This window comes from Leucopleurus acutus (genome assembly GCF_964270905.1).
Source record: "Leucopleurus acutus genome assembly, chromosome: Y".
Classification (NCBI taxonomy): Eukaryota; Metazoa; Chordata; class Mammalia; order Artiodactyla; family Delphinidae; genus Leucopleurus; species Leucopleurus acutus.
The window spans coordinates 6,895,523-6,906,568 of NC_139164.1; the positions used below are offsets into that span (position 1 = coordinate 6,895,523).

Here is an 11,046-nt window from a genome sequence, read left to right on the forward strand (position 1 = left end):
TTAACAGGAACCTTTAGAAAAACAAACTAAAGAGATTCTGAGGCTGAATTTCCGGATTACTTAGGGGTCCGGAGACCGTGATCCAACAGAGCATGGGTGTGTGTTTAGCTGTTTGGCTTGGGAAAGACCAGGCTTGCAAGGAATGTTTCCCTGCCAGGAAGCAGGAGTGGGTTGGTTCTGTATAGGTGCAGAGAACAGGGTCGTGGGGAGAAGTGGCAGGTGGCATGGCCCTCCTATAAATGAGGGAGAGCCCTCCGTCTTTGTGGTGTAGCTGTGGGGTGGACGGCCTCGCCCGGCAGCAAGGAGTCTTGTCACTGAGAGGACCGACCCCAGGCCACCTCTTAGAAAACACTGGACGGAAGTCCCACATCGGCTGAAAGGCCGATCCAGAAAGACACGAAGGCTGTTACTCTCTTATTTCAAGTAACTGTCGTGAAATCCACTTAATTTTCTTTATAACGTGGAAGGTGCTTTGTATCACGTGGCACCCGTTACGAGCGTAAGCGATCGTTCTACTTAACGAGCATAGAGGGACATGCTGCTGCCTGGAAGCCCCTGCAGAGAGAAGGAGCGCCGGGTGAAGCATCTTTGTGCTGTGTACTCTTCTTTCAAATTTGGAAATTACTGAAATTTGCAGCTCCCAGGAGTGCGATTGTGTATTTGGATGCAATTAGATTTTAATTCTGTACTCGCTCGGTTTGGTATTTCCCCAAATACGGCTCTCAGCACTGTTTTAGTTGGCAACGATAGATGTTGTGTTGGAAAGTTGTGGGAGCACTTTAGAAAATGTAGTGAATACAAAAGTACGTATCATTCATATCTTAGAAAAACACACAGACAAATGAGTGTGGACGTCAGTTTGTTTCCCTCGTAACAGCACCCAAACAAAGGAAAAGATTTGTTTTACGACCGTGGCTTTGTTTTCAGTGTATCTGGTTCACGGTTTAGAAGAGGAAGGGTGTACCTGCTTGTTGTCTCTCGAAACGTAAGAGCCAGGAAGGGAGAGCAGCGCCCGCTGTCCGTGCCGCGTCTTAGGGAAACAGTCGGGACCCAGCGTGTGTTGTGGTGACGTTTTCTCTCCCATCTTTCCAGTGCTTCGTTCGACTCTACAGTTCGACTGTGGGACGTGGAGCGGGGTGTTTGCATCCACACACTCACCAAACACCAGGAACCAGTCTATAGTGTAGCTTTTAGCCCCGACGGGAAGCACTTGGCCAGCGGCTCCTTTGACAAGTGTGTGCACATCTGGAACACTCAGGTAATTCCCTGGTTCCCACTGCCCACTCCTCTCCAGAGGGAGCACCCCCACAGTCGTGTTTTTGGTGGCCCACGCCCGGAACGGCAACCAGGGAATGAGTGTGTGCTCAGGAATGCCTCACCTCAGACGCGGAGCCGTGACACAAACCCCAGCTCCCCGGGTGGACCCCAGACCCGGTGCCATCTGCCCTGTGTTCCGTGGGGGCGGTCGGTCTTCCCCGCCAGGGACGCCCATCGACTCGTTGCTTTTTCTGAGTCCTTGGTGGGTAAGCCTTCCACCTGCCCCTTCCTTCTCTTGGGCATGAGGAGTCACCTTGGAAGATCGTAACCCAGTCATCTTCCCACCCGAGACGCTGCCCTGTGGGTACTGAGGTGTAGGTCAGAAGTGTCATTCCATCCGAGCTTTCCAGGGGGAACGGCCGTCCGGGGGGAGGCCAGCCCTGACCGCCTCTGCTCCACACCAGCTCCTGTAGCTTCTTCAGGGAACAAAATCAAGGACCATGGGGAATATTCGTTGGCTGTTGTCATGGCATTTTGATTTTTTGAAGGGAAGTGTTTTATGTTTGGGTAGCAGCAGGAATGTCCCTGTTGGTTATGCTGTCACAGAAGTAAAAGGAGACGGGGTTTGAGTATACTGGGCTCTTGTGTCTCCTGCTAATGGAAGAGGGAAATGTGCTATGGGAGGGATCACTGCAGACAGCCAGCAGTCCATCCTGTGTGGCCTCAGGATGGATGAAATGGCCTCTCCTCTCCTGGTTTTCTGGGGTTTTTTTGTTTGTTTGTTTCGTTTTGTCTTTTGTTTTTGTATTTTTTGGCCGCCCTGTGCAGCACGTGGGATCTTAGTTCCCCGACCAGGGATTGAACTCGTGCCCCCTGCAGTGGAAGCGCGGAGTCCTAACCACTGGACCGCCAGGGAAATCCCTCCCCTCCTGTTTGTTCCCACGCTCCTTCCTGATTCCTTTAGGCCTGGGTGGCATTTGGATGGATGTACTTTCTCAAGCCCGCTCCCCCTTGTGGCTGGTGCAGGGGGGGCGGTGCGGGAGCCACGTTAGCTGGCGGGGCGGGGGGGGGGGGGCCCGAGGGTGGTCCACTGAGACCTCAGGCTTCCCAGGAGCCGCCTCACGTGCTCATGTCTTCTCCGCAAGTAAGAGGCGACGGCGGCCCTTACGTGGAGCCAGCCTGGTGCCGAGCCCAGCCTCAGAGCCTCAGATGGGCCACCCGGAAAACAGACATTAGCGTGTAGCCGTCTGTTCATGGAGCTCTCGCTGGAAATAGTGATGGATGGATTTCTGAAATGACATCATCAGTTAGATAACTCCTGCTGTCAGCAAGTCATTAAATCATTTTACCCCTTTATTTACTTTTTTTTATAAGTCACAGAACTCTTCGAGACATGTCGAGGGTCTCTTTAATCCTCAGTGCGATGGACGCCTTCTCTAAATATAAACACACGCGAGATCTTGTTGACGTGCCCCTTCCCCAGCTGCCTCAGTCCCCCTGCCACCCTCGGTCGCTGGCCCCCGGGAATGACCCCTGGGAGGCGTGACCTCGGCTGCAACATGTTTAGGTCGACTCCGTGGGCTGCCGTAGGTCAGCTGTGCCCCCCGTGGCAGCAGGTCTGAGAGGCGCGTTACGGCCACTGAAAACTCCGTTAGCTTCTATGTTTGAACGTTTCTGGCTGACACCCTGGGGGTCCACGTCGGCGCTCTGCATCGCGAGTGATGGTGGCTTTGCTTTGCAGAGCGGAAGTCTCGTCCACAGCTACCGAGGCACCGGCGGCATCTTCGAGGTGTGCTGGAACGCCCGAGGGGACAAAGTGGGCGCCAGCGCGTCGGACGGCTCCGTAAGCAGCACCCGTAGTTTCCTGGGGGGCGGAGGGCTCGGCGGTGGAGACGCGAAAAGTCAGACCCCTGATACCCGCGGGGGCTTCCGGCGCTGTGGTGGCCTCCGAGCGCCGCGGCCAGTGTGTTGGTGAAGGAAACTGCTGGGCCTCTGGGAGCAGCCGTCTCTCTGACTTCCTGAATGGCGTTTTCTCGGTGAAATTGGTGGTCCGCAGCCGGGGTGATTCTGCCCCTGGAGGACATCTGCAGCGTCTGGAGGCGTTTTGGGTGCCACCGCTCTGGTCGGGGGGCTACTGGCATCTGGTGGGCGGAGGCCAGGGCTGCTGCTCAGACCTCCTGCAGGGCACAGGACGCCCACAGGAGAGACGTGACCGGCCCCAAGGAGCGCAGGTGCCGAGGCTGAGAAACTTGGTCCTGCCTTGGCTCCCAGCCTGCTGGGCCCTCTGCTGATAAAGGCCCGACTTTGCATTCCACGGGTCTCCGGGGTCCCAGTGGCCCTCTGCTGATCCCCTAAGATGTCTAGCTTTTGGATTCACGCCTGCACTTGGAACTGCCATGAGCTGTAGGGCAGGTGGCAATGGGCTGGCTGGCCAGATGTCAGCCCGGCCCCCAGATGTGTGCTCAGGCGTGCTTTGCCCTCTGCCCTGCCGTGTCGGTGTCTGGTCTGCGACACCCGCCCATGGCTGTGGCCACCCCGTTAGTTCCTAGCATAGCCCTTGACCTGGCTGTTCCCCTCTGTCCTGTTTGCCTGGGGTTGGTTGGTCAGATGCTCAGACGTTAGTCTGTCGTTAGAGATGCTCTGAACCCTCTCTACTGTGTACCAATAAAACTTTGTCAAAAGTGGGTAACAGGCTGGATTTGGTCCACGGGCCGTTTGCCATCCTCTGCTCTAAAGGCGTCTTGTGTCGTGTCTCAAGATAACAGGAACTTTCTCTCTCCTTCCAGGTGTGTGTCTTAGATCTGCGAAAGTAAACACGAAGTATTTTAGAAACAAGAAGAGAATTCTAACGGACCAGCAGTGAATGTGTGGGGTTGTAGCACTATTCAAACACGATTCTGTCAGCTCCAAAACTGTATGAACTTGACCTTAGAGTGTACTTTGAAATCAACTCATCCCTGGCCACAGGAGTCTCTATTTTTTTGTAATCTTTATCAAGAAGTTTAAAACAAAAACATACACACAGTCATATCAAAGGGGGAAAAGAATGGTTTCCACCTGGAACATTCAGCCTGGGAAGCACGAAGCCACCAGCTAGACGGTGCACGGTTTGGTTTCCATCCAGAACAGGCTCTGATGGCTGAGAGGAAAAGAAAAAAAAAAAAAACTGTGCCAAAAAGAAAAAGAAAAAAAATGCTGTGATAAACCAAAAGGGGGGTGGGGAACTCCTCACGTGGTGGGTTTTTTTTTTTTTTTCTTCCTAAAAATTTGGACACTACAGTTACTCTCACCAGGATGTTCAAAGACCAGTTTGTACGGATGACACGGGCAGCTTTGTAATCCCAACACTTTCTATTTTCTAGACTCTTTGTCACGTGGTTTTTCTATGGGCTGGAATCCTGTCGTCTGGGGGCCTTGGGTCTGAGGTGGAAACTGTTTTGGGTTTGTTGCTTCTTTGCTGATGTCGCCTGCCCCCTCCACCTCATTCCTTCCTTCCTTCCTTCCTTCCTTCCTTCCTTCGTGGTCTTGATTGGCATCACGCCCTCACAGAGTCTCTGACGGGCGGGGCTTTCTCGCCCTCCCCTCCCCTCCCCTCCCCTCCTCCCCCTCGCGCACTCTCTCCGCCCCTTCCTCATAGTTGCTTCCCATCTTAGGTCTCAAGGGCACTTCTGGCGCATAATAAGTGCTTTATGTAAGAAGGCAGGGCAGGGGGACTTTTTACAGGAGGAAGAAAAAAATAAGTGACTTATAAGAGAAAGAACCCAGAGTATTTTTGGAGAAAAAAAAATATTTTTATGTTAAAACAATTTTAAAATCCTAAAATGGCCATCAGACATAGAGAGCTTTGTGTGCTTCATATTTAAAAAAAAAATAAAGTTTAGGAAGACACAGGCAGGGTCTGAGGTAGCTTTTTCCCTTCACTTTCAGCCTGTCGAGAGGCAGTGAGGAATCTGTGTGGGAAGGGGCCAGCTCTGGGGTCGGCGTTGGGACTGTTCTACGGCCAGAGAGGAAACTCCGGGCCCTTCCAGCTCGAAGACGACCTTGGCGTGTTTCAGGGTGTGTTGACCACATAGTAGGCGGCAGGAGAGACCTGGAGAAGCGTGCCTTTGGACCCAAGAAGTGTTCCCAGGACCAGTGGCGTGGAAGGGGCCGTCACAGCTGTCCACTGGGCAGGATGCCGCCTGGCATCGTTCGGGCCGCGGGGCCACCTGTGGTCCCCCCACCAAGAGCACCTCGGCCGGTCCTTGCACAGCTGACGGGATGGGCTCCAGGATCTCACTGGGTCTAATATCAACAAAAACAAACAGGGAGAGAGGTTTTCGGTCCTGAAGGTGAATTCCGTAGGTAGAGTGTCACTAATAATTTCTGTCCCCTTCATAGTTTCTTCCTCTTGCAACAGAGGAGGAGAAAGGTTTTCTTTTTGTAATAATGAATCTTTTTACTGTTTTTAAAAAATTAAACGTGGCTTTGTGTTCCTAGAGGAGTTTTCCTTTCATTGGATCAGGTGACCTTTGTACTTTTGTTGTCGTAACCCGACGCTGACCCATCTTTTAAATTAGCAGCGGGGGAAGCCGCGGAAGACAGGGCCTCTGGGTTCATCCGTCTTCCTGCAGCCACAGGCCGGGATGGGGCAGGGGGCCGGGCCCGGGGGGCTGGCGGCAGGCAGGGTGCAGCCGTGTGTGTGTGTTCCAGCAACAAAGCCCGATGTCACTTAGAGGGTGCTGTCTGTCCGTGGAGTCAAAAGCTAACGGGCAGAGCAGACCAGGCCCTCCTGCAAGCCTCGGGTTGTCCCGGGACCAGCCCCGCGAGCCAGAGTGCATTCATCTTCCTCGGATCATTCATGGGTCTCCATGGATCTGCGAGTTATTCGAGCCCCGTCTGCAGGAGACCAACACGTGCCCTGGTTATGTGGGAGCGGAGCGTTTTACCCGGGATCTGTTGCCTGAACTCTTGGCCTTTAAGAAGATCAGAGTCCTCCAGGGTCTCCACTGCTGTCTGTGGAGATGGCAGACGTCCCCGGGCGCACTGGTAACGCCCTGCCACCAAGAAGGTACTAGGTTTGGGGTGCAGCGTGGGGGGATCTAGACGAACACCATCTGGACCCCCTCACCCAATGGAAATGTGTCACGTCCGCAGGCATCCGCTGTCCAGGGCCAGGACACAGTTTGCGTTTGACGAGCCAAAGCCTGCTGGACCCCCTCACCCAATGGAAATGTGTCACGTCCGCAGGCATCCGCTGTCCAGGGCCAGGACACAGTTTGCGTTTGACGAGCCAAAGCCTGCTGGACCCCCTCACCCAATGGAAATGTGTCACGTCCGCAGGCATCCGCTGTCCAGGGCCAGGACACAGTTTGCGTTTGACGAGCCAAAGCCTGCTGGACCCCCTCACCCAATGGAAATGTGTCACGTCCGCAGGCATCCGCTGTCCAGGGCCAGGACACAGTTTGCGTTTGACGAGCCAAAGCCTGCTGGCGGGTGAAGACGGTCGGTTTGCGACACGATGCTCGCCGGACGGCCGGCACCCAGGGTCTCCAAGCGCCGACTCTAGCCTCTTAATAAATCTGAACCAGTTGGGACTTGCCGGGCTGGAGCCGAGGGCCGTGAGGCCGCTGACACGGGGGCTCGATCCCGGGCCTGGCAGTGACCTGCGGCTAAGGAAGGCAGACCGTCCGCGTTCCTGGCGTCCTCGGCCGGCCACTGGGAGGGAGCCTCCCAGGGGCCCCAGGGAGGCAAGACGAGGAGGCAGCCAGCGCCCCTGGAAACCCGTCCCCACTCTCAGCAGGACGGCAGCCGTGCCCTGAGCCGCAGACGCTGCTTACCAGCTGCACCGTGCCAGCCAGCGCTCAGCGGACGCGTCCCTGTCATCGGTGCCCCGTGGCTCGTGTTAGCGTTGGACGTCGTCTACAGCTTCTAACACTTGGAAGTAAAAGCTTCAGTCTCGGTGACCAAATGGGACCTCGATTCTGAAAGCAGGAGTAACACAACGATTCTCCCCGGGATTTTCGGTTGGGTTTGCGGTGACTGAGAACTCATTCTGCGCACACCTGGGAAAGGGATGCTGCCCCACGGGGCACGTCTGACCCCACGTGACACCCAGAACGTGACGTTCGTGTTGTCTTTCTAAAAATAGATCTTGGAGCCAAGTGAAGTGCACTTTGTCAAACGTAAGGGTCTGCTTTTGTTCCTTGTTGTTTTCCCTTTTAACCTCTGTTCCACCTTTTTCTTTTCTTAATCGTGTTTCTTGTCAAACGCAGAACCGTTCCTCCCGCCGCTCACTGAGGTGAATTCTGGCTTCTGCGGATTTTATTGTCTGTGTCAGACGTGCAGCCAGATGTGCTTCTGTCCGCGTTTTCCAGATTCTGTTCCATCCACACGGCCCCCGTCTCGTGCTCCCACCCGCCCCTCACCCTCACGCGCTCCCAGAAAGAGAATCACCTTGTGCGTCGTAGCTCATTTGTTTCAAGAGAGAATCAACAGATCGTATTCAGTGTCTTGAATAAATTGCTCTATTTTGATAGAGAACTTGGTGGGTGTCTTTCTTCGTCTTGGTCGGCACCTCTGGGGCCCACGCTGACACCCCTGAGTGTAGATGGAGCTCTGCGTTTTCTCCAGAAATAAACGGGAGGGCCGCTTTCGGGGTCGCGATGGCAGGAGGGTCAGCTGCCCCGTTACGATAGAAAGGGAGCATGCTTTTTAGTACGTTTCCTTTGTGTTACTGTGTTTCAGGCTGGCTGTTGTAGAAAGTCAAAGCGGATGAATTTTCTCCTGTCGAGTGGGGTTGGTTTGCTGGGAGTTGGAGTTCAAGGATGAGCTTTGAGTAGTCAGCAGAACCTAAGGTGGTAGGATACTGGTGAGCGGACACTGGGCACGATGCCGACAGACATCTGGAAACGTTGACCGGAGTCTGCTCTGTACCAGCCGCGGCCAGGTGTTTCCATTGACGCCACTTTCGTCAGTGAACGGATGTGACGTAGTTGAATTGAGCCGCTGTCCCCGTGGTAGGCAGACGCAACGAGACGGGCTGCGTTTGGCTGTACACATGGGTCACAAAAGAAGGTCGTGGTGTCGTTTCCTCTAATCGCAGCTCGATCCTGGGCTGGAACAGAGCCAGGGGCTGGCCCACCCCTTCCTCCCTCTGCCCCAGTGTTGTCTGGGGTTCAGCCTTGCCTGGTTTTGCTTTTCTCTTTTTTAAGTCTTGCCAAGTTGACCAAGCGTGTTCCCACGTGGTGGATTTGGGGTGAAGCTCTGAGCACCCCAAGCCCTGCTGCTAAAGCCACGGGGAGGCCCCGGGGAGACCTTTGTAGCAAGCACAGTGGGCTTGCACGGCGCGGGGCAGAGCTTCCCGGGATAGATGCGTGTGGGACGCGGGCTCTGGTGGCTTCAGCAACGATGCTGGTGGCATATTCATAGCTTCGAAGGGGTTTCTTTGTGCTGTGAAGGAAACTGGGTTGAGTCCAGATTGTCCAGCTTTCATCCTCAGATGCATGGAACCGATTGCCGCAGTGATTCTAAAAATGTTTGTCCGTCGAGGCTCCCACTTTATTTCGGGAACCCAAGTTTCCCCTCACTGCGCAGAGACCTTTTTTTTTTTTTTTTTTCCCGACTGCCCACATCTGGGTGCTGTTCCTAAGGGTCCTTGAGGTGCTCCTTATATTCACGGAAAGGTTTCTGTGCACCTGTGGGTGCTGGTGGTGGTCACTGTTGGTGGCAGCCTGCAAATCACTTGGTGAGATGCATGAAAAGGGCTGGGAGAGGGTGGGAAGCAGATAACGTACCCTTACAAAAAGACGCAGAAGTGGGTGGAATGTTGTTTTTCTTTTTCTTCCAGTCTGGCTCGTTTTTCTCCCAAGTGTCTTCATCCATTTGCAAGGTAAGCAAAGGAAGACGCAGCTCCACCTGGAGGACCACGTGGGGGTCGCGGGGAGGGGGACCCGTGATGGGGGAGGGCTTGGGGAGCCTCGGGGTGGGGGGAGGGTGGGGGGCAGTACCCATGGTGGAAGGAAGCGGGGACTGTTACAGTGTTACCTTCTCCTGAAACTTGAAGTTAAATCCTCTGGGGGATGGGGGACTCCTATTAGGAATATACTTACCCTAGAGCAAAGTTCTTGAGAGAAACGGCCACCAGAAAACACAACTGTAAGCCAGGAAGAGGGTATCTTTGGAATAGGGGCAATAAGTAGACTCATTTAAACGTTTCTTAAGGTGTGGGAAATAAACTGGCCAATAAATTGAAATCAAACAGAAGCCACCTGATAGGAGCAGGCTTATCTCTGCACCCAAGCTACACTCCCAGCTACACCTGCCACGTGCAAACTCCTGGCTCTGGGTCCCAGTTCCCTCCCCTTTTCAAGAACCTTCCCATCTCCCATCACCATCGGTTCCTCTCCCCTAGATCTTTCCGCTTATCGTCCCAGCTACCGTCTACAAAACAGTAACATAGCAGCCCCCTGCGGCAGCCAGCCTTACACGGAAGTTGCTGAAAGCCAGGTGTGGTCTGTCGTGATCTGCTGTGCTCGCTTGTTATTCCCCGGAGTGAATGATAGCATCTCTGTCCCCAGTGCCCAGGTGTAGCTTAGGGCGTGGCACGTAGCCACGGGAAGGTATCCACTCACCGGCTCACTCTGCCTCCATCCCAATCGAAACCACCCTGCCAGCTGTGACGCTGACACCCCATCTACTGAGAGAGGTCCCTTTAACCAGATAGTCACAGCAGCCTGAGTTCTCACGTGCAAGCTCTGAACCTGACTGTGGCTAATGTAAAGCCAACAGAATGGGTGAGGATGACATTGAACACCTCGGGGGGGAGTCTCTGGAGAACCAGGCTTGGGGGCCGTGTTCGGCTGCAGGATTGGGCCCATACACATAACACCGGGTGCAGACGCGGCGCTGGGAGCTGCCCACACCTTGATACTGGACACGGCTGGCCCCTGAAAGCACACCCCGGATGCCTTCCAAAGCAGACACACCAGCTGCCGACCCCTTTCCAGCAGTGCTTCTGCACGGCCCATGGCCTTGGGCACAAGCTTCCAGCTTAGACTTGGGACACGAATCTGATTTTCTGCCAGGCCCATGCTTTGCTCTAGCTGCGAGGGAGCCTGGGAAAGTGAGCAGCTGGCAGCTTTGCTCTAGAGTGGGGTTGAGGCTGTGCCTCATTCAGCATGGGGAGTCCTCAGAGGACGGGCTTCTGATGCTGCGGGCAGATGGAATGTCGATGCAGAGATTAAGAACGCAGATGACACCCGGGAGGTTCAAACTCCTTCACACCTGCTGGACGCTTTGGGTCAAGGTGGCTGGGACGTCGGTCCATCTTGAGGAGCACGCAGCCCTGGGTACCACGGTCACAGTCATAGGATGCCCTGAATCCATCTGCGGCCACGTGACTCCAAAAACACAAATCCAGAAGCATCCTGGACAGCTTTTCTAGAGCAGGATGGAGTCCTAGGCTTGATATAAACGAGGGTCACATGGCAGAGCTGACTGCAGTGTCCTGAGGAAATGGTGCCCTGCCTTTCGATAGACTTACCTAGGTGGCTTGCGTCTCCAGGGAATAGTATACACAGGATTTTTGCCCCCAGATATATATAGATATAGATATATGTGTGTGCACATGTATATGTTCAGTATCTATAGTATACAGATTTTATGAACAGCCGACCGTCTGCACTGCCCATCCCCCGGCCAGCGGCTCCCGCGGATGCGGAAGACCCCCCACGGGTGTGGACCAGGGCCTCTGGATTTCGAAATCGTGCGGGTCCTAGAACAGATCTCTCATGGATATCAAAGGACAAC

At 54.4% G+C, this 11,046-nt stretch overlaps 1 protein-coding gene across 2 annotated transcripts in view; it reads left to right on the top strand.

Moving 5' to 3' along the window:
- The window catches only part of LOC309978910 (F-box-like/WD repeat-containing protein TBL1X), a 228,263-nt gene extending 221,826 nt beyond the window's left edge, over positions 1 to 6,437 (top strand). For both annotated transcript variants that reach the window (XM_082865581.1, XM_082865582.1), the window contains exons 15-17: positions 1,093 to 1,258; positions 2,999 to 3,100; positions 4,044 to 6,437. In XM_082865581.1, coding sequence (XP_082721707.1) covers positions 1,093 to 1,258; positions 2,999 to 3,100; positions 4,044 to 4,070 — 295 coding nt within the window. In that variant the 3' untranslated portion in view covers positions 4,071 to 6,437. The remainder of the gene's footprint in view (positions 1 to 1,092; positions 1,259 to 2,998; positions 3,101 to 4,043) is intronic.
- The last annotated feature ends 4,609 nt before the right edge of the window (positions 6,438 to 11,046 follow it).